This window comes from Mauremys reevesii, linkage group 8, assembly GCF_016161935.1.
Source record: "Mauremys reevesii isolate NIE-2019 linkage group 8, ASM1616193v1, whole genome shotgun sequence".
NCBI lineage: Eukaryota > Metazoa > Chordata > Testudines > Geoemydidae > Mauremys > Mauremys reevesii.
In genome coordinates, this window is record NC_052630.1 from 106,428,202 (window position 1) to 106,444,726 (window position 16,525).

General features: G+C 55.3%; 1 protein-coding gene across 3 annotated transcripts in view; it reads right to left on the minus strand.

Moving 5' to 3' along the window:
* Positions 1-16,525, minus strand: part of RNF220 (ring finger protein 220) — a 317,769-nt gene that overhangs the window by 108,345 nt on the left and 192,899 nt on the right. For all 3 annotated transcript variants that reach the window (XM_039483594.1, XM_039483593.1, XM_039483592.1), the window contains exon 3: positions 9,436-9,565. In XM_039483594.1, the coding sequence (XP_039339528.1) occupies positions 9,436-9,565 (130 nt within the window). The remainder of the gene's footprint in view (positions 1-9,435; positions 9,566-16,525) is intronic.

Consider the following 16,525-nt stretch of genomic DNA (forward strand, 5'->3'; position numbering starts at 1 on the left):
ACAACGATGAAGGAGCTTTTCCGTTACCATAGGAACACCGCCTCCCCGAGTGATGGCACCTAGGTCAACGGTAGCCTTCGTTCGTCGATGTGGCTGCATCCACCCCCAGGGTTAGGTCAGCGTAGCTACAGCGGTGTGGATTTGTTGACCTCAGTTTTAAGTGTAGGCCAGGTTTGTGTGGATGTATCACAGTATGTGTCTGTGTGTGTGAGAGAGAGAGAGAGAGCGCCCATGGGTGACAGGTTGAGTGCATGTGTCAGGGGGTGAACATGTGTGTTTCCATGTACATGTGACTCCACATGAGCGTGTGACCACAGGACCCACTGGGGGGTCCATCTGAGTGTGGCCGCGTGTGGCGGTATGAGTGAGTGTGTCTGTGTACAGATGTGTGAGGGCTGTGAGCACACCAGCAAATGTGTGTGTGATGGAGACGGAGTGAGGCTGTTGGTGTCTTTCCTTTGGCACAGGGACGGCGCCAGCCCTTCCACAAGATCCCAGCTGCCTACACGCCGAGCTCACGCTGGAAACCCGTCTGTCTCATTCAGGTCTGTTCCACTGACGACGGGGCAGGAGGGAAGCACGACAGGGAAATCGACTCGGGTGCCTCTGACGGTGACGTCTGCTGCCCCACAAACACACAGCGCTGCCACTGGGGCCGGCGAGCTCCTAGGAGCTGTCTAAGGGAGCCAAGGGGTGAGACCGCAGATGGGCACAGTTCAAGGCGTCCATCCCTCATCCCTTGGTCGTGAGTCTGGACATGTAGGGACCCCAGGGGACCCGGAAACAGCAGCAGCCCAGGGCTGAGACAGTTACAGCTAGACGGGACGTAGGCCTGGATAACTGCCCCGGGGGGTGGGGGGGGACAGCCCTGCCTTGCCCGCAGCGACGGCCCAGGGGAGCGCTATGCGATCTCTCCCCACCCCACCTCCATTTTGAACTCGGGTTCTGAGGTGGAAGCCAAGGAGATGCCAGTCACAATCCATGAGAGCCCTGAGTGAGGGCCAGATCCTGAGCCAGCAGCCTCCACTCCCACCGACCCCACTGAGAGCTGAGCACCCGGCAGGATGTGGCCCTAAATTTCAAGCCCTTTTGCTAGGGGAAGTTTCAGGAAGCTCCCCCGGCCCGGCTGCCTGCGTCAGCTGCTTGCCTCCAAGCTTTGGGCCTGGCCGAGCCACCTTACACAGGCTGTCGGGCAAGCTTCTGCGAAGATCAATCAGGAGATGGGGAGGGCGTCCTCGGCTGCCTGGCAGAAAGTACTGCGAGGCACTTAATAGTAGCTGTCCCCAGGATCTCCCAGGCCTGGATTTATGCCTTGCGAGGTCACTTCTGTTGAGACTCTAATAACATGACTTTATTAGCTTTCTTGTTCCTTCTTTAAGATACAGTAGTGGGGGGGCGGGGGGGAGCGGTCATACCTGGGAGGGGGGGTTAAATAGGAAGCATCTGCCCGCCTGAATCCCCTTCTCGCTGACAAGAGCGAGAGGGAGAAAAATGATGCTCCTTCAAAATTTATCATGCACCCAATTACAATGTTAATTGGCAAGTCCCAGAAATCAATTAATTCGCAAATTTTTTTCAATTAAAAATTAAGATAAATCATAAAAACGTTATTAAGCAAAGGCCAAACTCCATGAACTTTTTTTTTTTTGTAGGCATCTGGATTTTTTTTTTATTTAAATAAAAAAAAAGAAAAGCGCTGTGTTGCCAAAGCCCGATGCCCTTGAGTGTCTTTGCTGAAGCGCAGGGGGCTGTCATCAGCAGGACTGGGCTGAAGACAGATAAAAAAATATCGACCGGTCGGACACACTGCTTCTGTTTTATTGATCAGGCGGGAATTTAACTTGCTGTGCATATCCACCGTGTCAGCAAGGGCCACAGGCGAAATTAAAAGTACTTGGCTTGGAGATGTCGCCTTGATATGGTGGAAGGGAGGGGCGGGGGGACGAAGGGGAGAAAGGGAAGAAGCGATGAAAGAAACAAGCAGATGGGGAAAAAATAAGATGAAAAAAGAGGGAAAGAGCCTGGAAAGAAAGAAAGAAAGAAAGAAAGAAAGAAAGAAAGAAAGAAAGAAAGAAAAGTTAGCCCACAAGGGAGCGAGAAGGCCAGGTTTAGATGTCTAGTCTCCCTCTGTGACAATCATTCAGTCCCCCCCTCCCCCCGGAGCTATGTTCACCTGTGTCACTGCTTTTAAGGGGAGATTTACTATGTATTTCAATGGAGCTTTGTAAAAAAAAAATATCTCACTCATAAATGTCTCTAATCTCACTCATTCAAAGGCTGGTAAGTCTGAGGCACTGGCTGCTCGGGAGTGCAGCGGCAGCGCCTGCGTGCTGGCTGATGGGTTTATGTCCCTGGGCATAAATCTGGGAGGCCGGAGGCGAGAGCCATGACCCTGACATGACATGTGCCAACAGAACTAATTGGGGTTTTACACACTCTGTTTATCCTGCTGGGGCTTGGGAGTGCGCCTCGGCTTGGTGGGATTCTTTTGGGCAGCTGAAGGGAGGGGCAGGGCTTCCAGTCAAGTTTTGCATCATTCAGGCCTCTCCCTGGTCCACGCTAGGAGCCGAGTGACATAAAGCCCAGGAACTCCCTCTGGAATTAAACCAGCCCTGTGCACGCGGGGATCCGAGCTGTGCAAGCGGCAGCCTGGTTTAAATGCTGTTGTAGGAGCAGGATTCCCCGGAGCAGGGTGGATGGTGGTGTGACACCGCGCTGCAGGTCCCATCTGCACTACACGTTCGTACCAGCGGTAGGCCCCACTTACAACACAGCGGCCCCCCAAGATAACTGAGGTTGGCAGTAAGGGTGGGACTGAGCCGTATTTGAAGCATGTTTCCAGACTCCGGTGTTCTGGTCCCACCGGGGACAGGGCCCCATTTCCAACTTCTGGAGAGTGTGGATATCTGTAGCTATCTCCTTCTTTCCCAGCAGCCCTGAGAGACAGCCCTCTCGGCATGAGCGAGGGCGGAGGAAGCGCTGCCAGGAGCCGAGGCAGCAGTTTCTGCTCCCAGCTTGCCTGCCAAAGGAGGGAAGATAGCGAGAAAGGGAAAAGATTGCCCACCATAAGGGGAATGAGGAGAGAAGATTTAAATCCTGGCAGGATTCACTGAAAGCCTCCGTAGGCGCGGAAGCCACTGAAGTCCTTGTGTCTGGCTTTCCCTCCCTCACCATGAATCAAAGCTGGCACAACGGGATGAGCTGTGCTTCCCCCACGAGCACCTACCCTGCTTTGAATGGGTCCTTCCTGCCGCCCCACTGCATCCTGCTCCACTTCCCTCTCCCCGGCAGCGTTGGCTCTCCGCTTCCTGCCAACTGGAAAACCATTGGGAGCATTTTTCCTTTGCACCCAGCTTGAAGGAGCTGAAGGAGCCGGCCTCAGCTGTATTTCGGGAAATGCCTTGCAAGCAGCTAGGACGTAAGAGAGCTCGTGTGCTGGCTCTGGGCACAAGACAGGTCTGGCTCAGTGGGGCCCCCGTTAATGCCTGAAATGCTGTGCACACAGAGACCTCACCCCCACTCTCTTCATGTGGGCAACAAACCAGAGCCCATTAACCAGGGAAGGTAGCAGCTAACGGAGGGATTTTAAAATACGTATTTATTCAAATAGCTTGAATAAAGAGGACCCGTGTTTGCTCCATAGGTGCTACTGTTTCCTGTGCACAGAGATACTCCAATGATGGGTACAAGAAAGAAAGAAGCATTGTAGCTTCTTTAAGTATCCTTGTTCATAACCTTTTATCCCAGGCAAATATCCCTGCGCCTCATGCAGCAAACGGTGCTCTGGGAAAGCTACGTCGCCCTTTTTGTCCAGTGTCCCACATACGTCCCTGTAACTAAAGGCACCTGTTGAGCAGCCCTGACAAGGCGTTAAGAGCTGCTTGTGATCAGCTGTTTCATGGTAAAGCTAAAGAGGCTCCATGTAGATCTATGAGCCCTTCGAATAAGAAATCCAGCAAGTCTCCTGCTGAATTATCCCAAAAGGCTGAGGCCACTGACACTGAAATAATATGACTAAAGCACCATTAGCAAGACTCCACATTAAACCAAACCAAACCACATGAGACACAATATAGCCCTGAGACCAGGGCAGTGCCTGAGGGCTTGATATTACCAGGATGCCAGGGCACAGAGAGACCTGATGGACACGGCTGGTTACAGTGCGGCACCAGAGACGTCAAAAGCCAGTGCACACCTAGTGAGAGAGTCTCTATCCCCAAGAACTAAATGCAGGCAAAACAAAGGATGGGAGGGGAGAAGTGACCCATTTTAGCTTAAATTTCCCCCCAAAATTCAGTTTGAGACAGACACCCAGCATGGGAAATTTCAGCCCATGTGATTTAAGTTCGGAAAGTGATAAGCAACTAAAAAGAAGGGTGTTATAATGGAAAGTGTTAGGCATCCTTAATTATAGACGTGTCATGACCAGCTCCACCTATAATAGTCACCCAGACACACAATTCATACATGTGCATCAGGGCATATTTATGTACAAGGAGCCACCACATCAATGGGCTGGCTGCACAGGGAACAAACTGATGGTCACGCTGAGGGCCCAGTGCCCAGCTGGCTCCGTCAGGAACCATGTGGACGGGAGGTGGTGGAGGCTGGGATATTTAGCCAATGGCACATGGTGAGGGTGTGCTGTAACGTGCCCCACACAGTCCGGTGACCCCAGATTCACAAACGGCAGTCAAAGAGTGGGCTGCCGTTCACCCCTTTCCCTACACCACTTCCTCCCGCGCCCTCTCGGGGCCACACGTTCCAGGCCGATCACACTAGGCGTGCGCTCTTCATGGGGAGCGTAATGCTTCCCTTGGGTGAGTGCTCGCAGCTCCCACTGACATCAGAAGGAGCGCGAGGCTGCATGCAGGGGATGGGATTGCGGGAATCTGGACCTTACCGAGATGCTTTTGATTCCTCAAACGACCCCCACCTCCTGGATAGGAGATGGAGATGCAACTCACACTGCTCCGAGAGACACTCAGATCAGCTTTGGGATATTACTGACGCCTGAAATTTCACAATAGACCTGATTGCTGCTTCCTGGCTACTCCAGAGCTGGTGTCAATAAATACAGAACTATGGGCAAGACAGACGGGGCAGGGCCCGATCCATGTATTCAGTACAGGCTCAGTGGGGCCTGGGGCATATATACATGCCGTGCATATAGGTCTGACGCGGCGCTGGTATTATTTATTATTTCTATTGTGCGAATGCCTAGAGGCCCAATCGAGGATTAGGTCTCCATGGGGCTGGGTGCTAGATCAAGTGAACAGAGGGCCCCTCTCCTAAAGAGTGTCTGGGACTGGTTCTACACCCAAATCCTATTCGTCACAACTGGCCTTTGGCTCCTTGGAACGGGGACTTCCCACAGATAAGCTCCTACTTCATCTCTCTGCAGAGGGAGAGCAGGAATTTTCCGGCACTGAAGGAGTTAATCCCAGAACGCTGAGGCTTGTAGTTTTGTTTACTTTCAATTTATACCCTTCGCTTAAAGAGGGGAAAAAAAGAAAAGGGGGGGGGGAGCCAGGTGACATATTCTAAGAGGGAGCACCGAAAACGTGTTAAACACTTCAAAATCTCATACATTCAATCGGCCTCTGGCAAGACATCTGCCTAATGTTAGCGCTTAAATATCCTTCTCCATTTTACATGCATTCAAGTCTCATTTGAGCGAAATGAAACGGTATTATTAAAGGGAGATTTCGCACAAATGGCCTGAATTTGACATGTCAGGTTCAATGAGGCTGTTACATATGTAACGCCGAGAAGGGCTCCGAGGCTGCTGGCTCTAGAAACAGCGCCAGTGGCTCAGAAATGAAATTTGCATGCAGCCCTCTCCTTCCTTCCCTCCCTCCCTCGAAAGGCTGAGCTGGGGCTGGCGGGGCGGGTCTCAGGCCCCAGCCACTTTAAGGGGGGGTTGGACCCAGATCCAGTGGACCCATCTCAGCTCAAACCCATTCAACATTTCCAGAGGCTTCTGGTAAATTCCACTTCACTACGTGCTCTGTTTCAATGACTGGCCCCAATGCTGCTTCTCCCACCCCTGGTCTCTTCTCAGCGCAGGTGACTGCAGTCACAGCTGGTTGCCAGCCCCTTGGGACGGCATCTTCTGCCTGCCCTGGCCACACTGGCCCAGTCGTGCCCCTCCTTGCCTGAGAGTGGCTTTTTTTCTGCAAGGCTCCAGCGCTGAGCGCTCTGCCAGTCTGCGGGAGCGTGGCTGGCAGACCTTGAAAAGCCCCTGCCGACATCACCACTGGCTATGAGACAGGAAGCTACGGAACATGCTGGGGCTGCTGCACCTGTGGTACATTGATGAGCGCTTTGTCCAGCCTGCTTCCCAAAGGTCCCAGAGGATGGGGCTCCCGCCCCTCCCTGTGGAGATGGTTCCACAGCCCGAATCATCAGGCCTGCAAGGAGCCTTTTTCTGCAGTTCAGCCTGCACTCCATCCCATCCCTCCTGTGCACAGCCTGGGAATGCCTCGTCTTGCCACTGCTTCCCACGCTCCCTCCAGGATGTCACTAACTTCCTGCTGAGAAGGTGCCTAACCTGAAACCCAGCGTGCCAGGCAAGGTCGCCCCATACCCAGCGGTCTGCTCCTTCCAGCCCAGTATCCTCCTCCGGCCTGGGGGACGATGCCTGCAGAGTGGGCCTGAGGGGATCCGCCTTGCCTCACCGCAAGCGCTGCCCATTTGTCTTTGTTGCTGCAAAATGATTCAGGTTTATTAAAACGTCACCACACGAACCATGACTGGCCGTGTCCTCTGTTAAAAACCGACCCCCCTGGAAAGCAACCCCTCGGCACGTTTCTCCCCCTCAGCCTGATAAGTAACAGCTGCGCAGCTATTTCCATAATGACTCGGCATTGGCAGGGGTGGGCTGGGCTCCTGCCCCGATCCCCATCCCGTTTAGAGCCCTGCCTTTATTTGTATGTTTATTGGATTAGTTGAGATCATCCTGAGTTTCTCGCTCCGCTCGGTGATGTGTTTCAGAGCGGCAGCTGGGTTAGTCTGTATCAGCAAAAAAACTGAGGAGTCCTTGTGGCACCTTAGAGACTAACACATTTATTTGGGCATAAGCTTTCGTGGGCTAGCCACGTGCCACGAGGACGCCTGGGTTTTTTCTCGGTGATGTGTTGTTCTCTTGCTCCCGGCTCTTCCTGTGGCCAGGACTCCAGGGCAGGGAGTGGAAGAGGAGCCACTCGCATTGCTACAGCCAATCGGCCCTGCATGGCTGGGAGAGGTTCCAGGTAAGGAGCCACATTTGTGTCCTGCTCCCCACCCTGGCAGGAGTTTCGGTGGCTCCCTCCCCAGCGAGGGCGGCCACGGCCAGGAGGCGGGGAGAGAGCGGCAGGGCGACGAGTGGCTTTGTTGCAGATTAGCCTCTCTTGCCTGAATCCATAGAGTAGATTGACTGTTATCTATCATGGCACGGTGGGAGTAGTTATTTAATAATTAATAAAGACCTCTGCTTCTTCTTCAGCGTGTGCGGGGCCGACCAGCCGGCCGGGGAAGAGAGGGCGAGCCACAGCGAGCCGGCTGCTCTTTAACTGCCGCTCGCGTTTAAAGGAATAAGGCCATTCTTTTTCATTTGTCAGCTGGCCCACAATGGCCCTTGTCACGCTGTATGATTTAGGGTTTCCTTTCCTTTCCCATTAAACGCCACCTTCCCATCACTGCGCGCACCGACCAGAGGCTGCTCAGCAGTTTCAGTTTCACTCTGAGATTGGCCCAACTTCCTTGATGGGCTGCTCTGACCACTAATTGCTTCTGTTCATTTAAACCTGTTCACTAATTTGCAGTGGCCCTTTATTAAGTTGGATGCAGCCCAAATTACACCATAAATTACGCACACAAGGGGACTGGGTGTCGCATGGGATAAATGGATTGGCTGTTCGCTTCCCCCCCCCACTGTCTCTCTTTTAACGAGCCATGGATCTGCATTCCACCTGGGTGATGAATCTGGGAGGTCTCCATCAGGAGGTCTCTGCTGAGGTTCCCTCCATTCCCCCCTCCTCTGCAGCCAATCACAGTCACTGCTTGGCTGGAAAATATCCCAGACCGAGCTGAGTCTGCAGTGGGTTCTCTCCAAACCTCAGCGGTGGTCTGACCAGGTGCTATGGGGCAATTAATCTGCGCCACTCCCCCGCTGCCGCCAACTCCCTTCCCGATCCCTCGGTGATGTAACTTAGCTTCCAGTCGGCAGTTTGATTCTTTTTCTCACCTTTTAATAACCGGGGAATTCATTAATAATGGAAATAAACACGCTCTTTCCAAGGCTGCTGAGTTTTATGAAGGCAGGGGCAGGGATCTGCCAACCCTTGGCTACAGTCATTCCCTAAATAACTGCTAGCAGTTCAACTGCAATTCATTTTTTTTTAACTAGGGGACTTTGCTGTGCTGGGGAAAGCGGCAGGCAGTGGGAGCTGAAAGGCAGCCCAGGGCAGCAGGCTCTCTGCTAAATACCTGCTGCCTTGGTGCGGGGGTGGGGGTGGGCGGGGGGGTTGGTTTTGCCCCCTTGAGCCCCAAAGCTGCTGAAGCAAAGTACCAGGGATGCCTCGAGCTGACAGCTCTAAGTACCTGCTCGCCCGAAAGCTGCATCGCAGTGGGAAGCAGCATGTCCCTGGGTTTTAGTGGGGCTGGAGGAACATAAGAACAGCCAGGCTGGGTCAGACCAAGGGTCCATCTAGCCCAGTCTCCTGTCTGCCGACAGCGGCCAGTGCCAGGTGCCCCAGAGGGAATTCATAGAACAGGGACTCATCCAGTGATCCATCCCCTGTCGCCCATTCCCAGCTTCTGGCAAACAGAGGCTAGGGACACCATCCCTGCCCAGCCTGGCTAACAGCCATTGATGGACCGATCCATTAGTTTATGTCTAAGGAGTGCTTCTGAATCCAACTGCAATGAACATCAGGGAGCCATTACTCAGTGGAGTGTATTGAATGGCCGCAGGAAGCAGGACGACGGGCCAAGGGCTGGGGGAAGGAGGGTCTCAGCCCCGTGCAGGAAGGTGGGTGAAGAGCAGCTCTGAGGCCCTGAGGTGCAGGGAGCGTTGCTGGGGACTCAGCGGGTAAACGCACTGGCCCTTTGTTCTCTGGGTGCCTGGCTTTTCTAGTGGGCCCTGCGCTCCTCTCCCTGGGAGAGGGGAGCTCCCAGTCCAGCCAATGGAGAGACTCCTGCTGACTTCCACGGGGGCTGGATCAGGCCCTGGGCTCCCATGTGAAAATGAGTTTGCTGGTTTTAGCCCAGTCCCCTGGGTGCTTCACGCCCACAACCCCCCCCCCACACACACACACCTCGTTCACTATCCCTGGCAGGGCTGCTTGGAAAGTGCCCATGGCTGGCCAGCCCTGGGAAGGCGCCTGGATTTTAAGCTTTGGCCAATTGGCCGCTCTGGCGGAGAGAGGATGGAAAAACAGGGCAGCCCCTTACCTGACGTTCAGCTGAGTGAGTTTCTCCAGCTCCTGCTCCATGTGCTCCTGCAGCTCGCCGGGGCGCAGAAGGACCTGGCAGATGGGGCAGATCGGGGCCTGGCTGTCAAACAAGGTTGCTTTCTTCTTGCCTGTGGGGAGAGGAGTGGAGACAGCATTAACCCCCGTGCCTGCGTAAGCCCAGTCTGGGTTGACACTGACATTACCCCAGCCATGTTTCTCTGCTGGCCCAAGGCAGGTTTAGGCAGGGCAGCGCATGGACCCGAGAGAGACCCCAGGACAGATGCTCACAGGGAGGTGGTGAGCGCCCTGCCCTGCCCTGCCCCACGGCATAGCAACCCCGAGGGAACAGAAAGGAAAGGTGCAGCTTTGCCACTTGGCTTCTATCGAGGCAGCTCCAAGCTTTTCCCATGGACCTGTTGGTCCTGTGGAGCTGCCAGCCCTCCCAGCCGGGTCAGACACAGCCTCCAGGTCCTATTCCCTCGTAGGACTGAGACGGGGTGTTTGGGGACAGGGCTGGGTGGGAAATTGCTAGTGTGAGTGACACGCTCCCACGTGAGGCTGGCTGAATTTCAGCGTGACGATCTGAACACGACTAATAGAATATGGGCTAATGGAACAAGCTATTCCATAGCGTATTTCTAATGAATTTCACTCCCTGGCAGCAGACACAGAGAGAGCACGAACGCCCCTGCAGATTAAAGGCTCTTCGGCCAGGCACGTTGTACACATCAGCACCAGCGGGAGGCAGCGGGTTCTAGTTCCTTGTTCTCCTCCATCTGTCTGTCTGTATCCATCTCTTGTCTGACGCAGGGCCTGGCTTTGTTCTCTTTGCACAGCACCTCGCACGCCAGGCTCCTAAATAACATTCCTGGTTGTGCCACTGCTTCCCTGGGTGGCCTAGGGCAGGACCTTTCCCCGCTCTGTGCCTCAGTCTCCCCAGCTACAAAACGTGGAATGACGCTATTGCTCGGCCCCTTGGAGATGGACGGCCGATAAAGTGCTAATTATTGTTGTTAAGCCCAACGGCCCCTGTGTGAGGTGGGCCAGGATAATTATCCCCCCTGTACAGAGAGGGGAATTCCCCCAGCCCACGCAGTGAGGCAGTGGCAGAGCGGTCGACAATCCAGGGCACAGTTCTCCTCCTCCCACCCCGCTCAGGGATGAGTAAGTCCCACTGAAGGCCTTGGGAATTCCTCATTTCCTGTGGTGAGCGGAGAGGAACCCCCGGAGCTCCTGGCTTGCTCCAGCTCCGGACTCAGAGCACACGCCTCTCCCTCAGGCCCAGCCCCACACGGCCAGTAACAGGACGTATAAAAGGAGGGCTCAGCGCCATGTGGGAGCCTGGCAGGGGCTCCCTACTGCTCTGCAGCAGCTTCCCATTACCAAATCCCACCCTGTGCTCCCTGGGGCTCTGCACCGTGGCCACGGCCACACGCCTCGCCTGGCTTCCTGACAGCAGCTCCACTCAGGCCGCTCCCCAGCGCGCCAGGACGAAGGCTGGCAGCCCACCCGAAAGGTCAGGGGCCAGATCCTGGCTTCACTGCGCTGAAGTTGACGGAGTCACACCAGGGATCGATTCGATCTCATGTGGTTCGTCTCCCCATAGGCTGTAGTTATCAGGGGGCCGATCCTGAGAGGTGCTGAGTGTCTCTGACTTCCCTGGGAGTTGAGGGCGCTTAGAAGCCTGCAGGATCAGCCTGGGGAGAGCACAGAAACACTCTTGCGGCTCGCCCCAGGCCTGAGAACGCTGCCTTTCTATTTTCACTGCACAACCAGATTTCTCTGTTTAAGTCCCTGTTCCTAAGCCAATTTCCTCCAGCTCGGAAACTTTATTGCCCCTCCGTTAGGAATATACAGCGCCTATTTAACATAAAATAAAACTCTAAAGCAAACAATGAAGCTACAATAAAGGAGAAACACCCCCCGGCCTCCAAATCCCTGTTTCCCAGCTGTATTAGCGCCTGTGCTCATAAGGGGGCGTGCCGAGCCCAGGTCTGAGCGCTCCTGCAAGGGGAAGCATGCTTTATGGCTGCCCGTTGTCATCTAATGTGAACCCTCCTGCTGGATTATTTATTTAGGTGTTAGACACGGATCAGATTGGTGCAATCCAAGCGAGAGGCAGTAATGCACAATGAAGCAGTCTGCGCTGGCTACAAGGGGCTGCATGCAATGTGGCCTTCCAACCACAAGCCCAAAGGTGCCATTTTATGGCTCCTGAGAACGGCGGAGCCCAGCTCAGGGAATCCCCGTTAAAGGAAGAGGCCTTCTCAAAGGATGAAATGTTGGTGCCGGCAGCTTTCCGGGGTGCCTGCTGCTCACCGTATACAGGGCCCGTGCACACATTTAACGAGAGGCAAGGTCTGAAATAGGTGTGTGACTAACCTTGGCTCCTCCTTGCCTTCCAAGGGCACAAGTAGCCCGTGATGGGGCTCGCAAAGCACTTTAGGCAAAGCCGTTAATTAGCTCCCAGCCCCCAGAGGCGCGTGCTCTGAGTCCGGAGCTGGAGCAAGCCAGGAGCTCCGGGGGTTCCTCTCCGCTCACCACAGGAAATGAGGAATTCCCATGTGGAAATGGCGACAGTGAGAGGGAAGGCACTTGCCCAAGGTCAGAGCCAGAGATCGGAACAACACCATGAATCGACTCTCTTTACAGCCCCTCCTGCTCTAACCACTAGCTCAAAGCCAGGCAGGGAGCTCAGGAGTCCTGACTCGCAGCCCCCTCTAGCCACAAGACACAATTTCTGCCTCCAGCCCAGAACTGACCCCAAGAGTTCTGACCCCTCTCCCACGCCTCCCTGCTCCATCCACTGGACCCCACTTCCCTCCCGGCAGATTTGCAGACATGCAGCATTGCTATCCTGGGATGTCTCCCCCGCCCTCTGACACAAGCTCTCTCCTCAGTCTCTCGTGTTTAAATAATGCCCCGAAACCAAACCAGAGCCGAAGAGCCAGCGCGCACTGACCCCAGCGGCAAAGGCCGGCATTTGAGCAATTCCAGCTTCCTGTTGGAGCCTTTCCACTTTTGTGTGGCGGGGGCTTGAAATAGCCCAGGAGGGACCCCCCACCGCCTGCTATTTATAACGTTAGCCCCAGCAACCAAACAATGGCGTTGTCTGAGTCTCCCTCCCAAAATAAACAGGCCGTCTTCGAGCGGACGGGAAATCCTGCTGGGTCCCCGCTGGGTAAACACGCTGCCCTCCTGGATCCCCGCCTCATCCGCCTGCGCTGGGCGTGCACCCTCTGAGCCCCAGGCTGCCTGCCATGCAGAACAGTAGCGGCTGCCCTGGGATGGGGCGGGCTCCCTTTCCTGCCATCGCCACTAGGGGCGCTCTGGGGCCACCGTCTCCAGCCGTGCTCTCAGGGCCAAGCCCGGGGGCCTTAGGACGAAACTCCCCCGGGGCCATGCAGCAGCGGCACTGCTACAGAGGGCGACGGTGCAGCCGCCTCAAGAAACCAGGGCAAAACACGCCCATCAAGTGCTAGGGGGGCTTTGCTACCCCCAACCGAACGGCCTGTTTCACCCGCTCGGTGCCGGCACACTGGCTGCACGCGGGGCACACGCGGACACGGCCCTGCAGTCAGCTCCCAGGGGCTGCAGCCACGGGTGAAATCGGCTCCGTTTCCCTGGCACAGAGCAGAGCTGTAGGCTGCAGGATCCTTCCTCGAACGCTGGGGGCTCTGAAATGGAACCTGCCTGGCCTCCAAGGGGCCACATGGCTTCCCCACCGCCAGGAGACCCCCCTCCTCTCCCAGGGCCTGAGCGAAGCGCCGCCGCCGTTAGCGGAAAGACTCTCACCGACTTTGCTGGGCGCTGGATCGGGCCCGGCGCCCCCAAGCCCAGCCTCCCCGTCCAGGGTCCAGCAGCCCCCTCAGGCCAGTCTAGCAGGAGGAATGAGCAGTGCTCCCCTTAGCTGCCCGCTGCACTCACTGTATGGTAACAAATCGGTGCCAGCCAAGCACGGGACAGCTGCCCTACTCGGACCCTGGTGGGGACTGCGGGGGTGTTACTGATCTTCATGGCAGAGAGGGAAAGACACGGCACTGCCCAGGGGAGCTGCCAGTCTCACTATGAGCAGCAGGGAGGGGACCCGTTCTGACTCCTACGCACGGCTCCCAGGCCTGCAGGACTAATGGTAAATAGGGAGCGCTCCTGAGGCCACAGATGTGTTGTCTGTGTGCAAGGCCAACTGAGAACACGCCCCGGACCGTATTCCCTGGCCTCAGGGCCCAGCCAGACTCCCACCCTTTGATCTCTTCTGTCGTGCGGGGATGACACCCGGGCATTGTGCAATGCTGGAGAAGGGTGCAGCGAACCCTGAGTGCAACAGCAAAGGAGGCCGAGACATCCTCAGCTTGGCATCGGCAGAGGCTGGCAGGGCACTCACCACCACGGAGGAGGGAGTCCGGCTCTGGGATCTCGAGCAGGTCACTGACCCAGCCCACGCCACTGAACAGCAGAAGCCACCTCTGAACTGAACTAGGGTGGTAAATCTATTCCGCTGGGTACCTGGGACAGGCGCTGCCCAGAGTTCCCATTCTGGGTCAGACCTGCCTGCCCATGCGGACGCAGCCGGTGCCCCCAGCTCCGCTCTCCGTACCTTTGCCAAGCTGGCTCCTGGGAGACCCTGAACGGCTCTGTTCAGGGTGTGTTTTTGGCAGCTGTGTTTTTGTTTCCCTTGCCGCTCTCTCTCCCCCCGTAGGTCCCTTGTAATGCTGTCGGGCTCTGCTCCAGTGTTTACCTTCCTCGACTCCGCCGCATTTCCCCCTCGCTGGCTAGTGCCAGGGAGATGAAAAGGCAGCGCCTGGGCGCTCCCGCTGTTTGCAGGGTCTCTGAGGCTCTGAGGAAATGTTTAAATGTAAGTGTTGAAACTGAATATTTCCTGCCCTGAACGCAGAGTTCTTGATACACAAATGAACCCCTGCGCTGTGGAATTTTTCCACCGGCCCCTTCCAAGGGAGCTTGCAAATGGATCACAACCCAGGCGGCTACTGAATTAATAGTAACGCACCCACCTCTCCCTTCTGGAGACTGGGCGCTAGATCCTTGTCTTGTTACATCAATGCAAATCCAGAGCAACTCCACTGATCTCCAGGGTGCGACCCCAGATTGACACCAGTGTGACTGAAAGCAGGATCGGGTCCCTGGGCTCTGAACGTAGCTTAGCTATCCCTGAAATGAGTCTGGCAGTCGCAGCTCAGTCCCTGACGAGCTCCGTTGTTAGAAAACAGACACACATGCAGCCTGTGCCCACCTATTACATCTGAAATTGCATAGAGGGTTGTGAGTCAGGACTGAGGGGCATCGGCAGAGCTGCATGGTGGTGGTGGGGGGTGGGATCAGGTTTGGGATACCGGGGGCTGCGGGTCGGGATTGAGGGGCATCAGCAGAGCTGTTGTGGGGGGAAGGGTTGAGGGCTGGGTACCTGGGGGCTGCGGGTCGGGATTGAGGGGCATTGGCAGAGCTTGGGCCGGGGGATGGGGTGGGAGGATACCAGGGCTGGAATACTAGGGGGTTGCAGGTCAGGAGTGAGGGGCATCAACAGACCTGTGTAAGTATGTTGCTGAAGTGACTCTAAAAAGAACAACTGAAGGGAAACTCCTTCACTTCAAACAGCAAGAGAAACGCAAAGGCGGCACCTCCTCCTCTCAGAGACTTTGGGCAGTGAAGTTCTCAGCCTCCTTCAGCTCCCTCTGAGCTGTAAATCGCCCCCGAACACCAAGTGAAAGTTCCTCCGCTCAGCTTTACAAAAAGGCGAGATCCCGGCGAATGCCACGGACGGTACCGGAGGGTAATGGGGGGTCCGATGGCTCCCCAATAGCTCATATCAGGCAGCTGAGACCCACGGCTGAATTCCCACTGGCCCTTTCCATTGCCCATGGCGAAGGATGAGCTGGGTTCCTAGGGCAGCGTTATTACCAGAGCCCAAAGAGCAGGAGTAACAACTGGGATCGCACCGGACCAGGGAGCTCAGAGCTAGGCCGGATCAGCACCAGCTCTAGCAGCCAGCTAAAAACACAAGGCAGCCACCATCCCTCACGTGTCATGATGGGCACTAGGCAACCTCGAGAAGTTCTGGAGCACCTCCCTGGGTCACAAAGCGCTTTGCAAGGGTGGGTCAGTGTCACTATCCCCGCTGCAGATGGAGAAACCGAGGCATGCGGCGGTGAAATGAATCCCGCAGTGAGGCAATGCCTGACCCCCAGCCTCCTGCTCCAAGCACCAGATCTCACTCTTTCCTTGATCTGGAAAGAGAACCCAGGAGTCCTGACTCCCAGCCCTTCCCCCCACTGCTCTAGCCACTAAACCACACCCCCCTCCCCAGGGCCAGGAATCCTGAATATTATAAATGTCCATATCCTATAAATGGACAGCTAGAGCCCCTCAGCTCCTGGAGCCACAGGCGGATCAGATCTCCCAAAGCTCTAGCTGGAGGGGAGAAGAGACGTGGCTGCTATGGCACTATAGAAAACCCTACACTAGTTGAGACGCACAGAGAAGAGCCACAGACCCCACTAATCCCCTAGGAACTCTGCTATTTCTATGGTACTTTATGTGGGAGCGGCTCAGATCCCGCCGTGATGGCCAACAGCACAAAACCCTAAAATAGAAAGATCAGCAAAAGGAGAGCTGGGAACAGCCCCATTAGGAAGAGTTGGGAGAACACTGCAAATGATGCCCTAGAAACATCGGCTAAATCCTCACATCAATTTGCTCTGGCGGACTCTGCCCCCTTTGGTGTCTGTGAATGCTGGTGGGTCACGTGTTATTTAGCACCGGCACCAAGGAAAGTCAACTTCAAACTCGCCCTCCCCCAGTGCATGCAGAAAGCAAACCCGGGAATTCATTTTCGGTGAGCGTTAGACCAGAACGACCGTTGTCCAGTCACCAAACAGAAATGATTCCATGGGACTTACGGAACAAGTCAGCCGCTGGGTAAGAGAAATTCACACGTAACTTTGAATCAACAAAGTTGAGAAGAATCATGTGTCGGTTCATTCCGGGAACTCAATAAGATGCAAAATTAGTTGAATACATTGTTTGTAATTGGATTATTTGTTTGGAATTAGCACCCGCTCATCTAGCCCTGC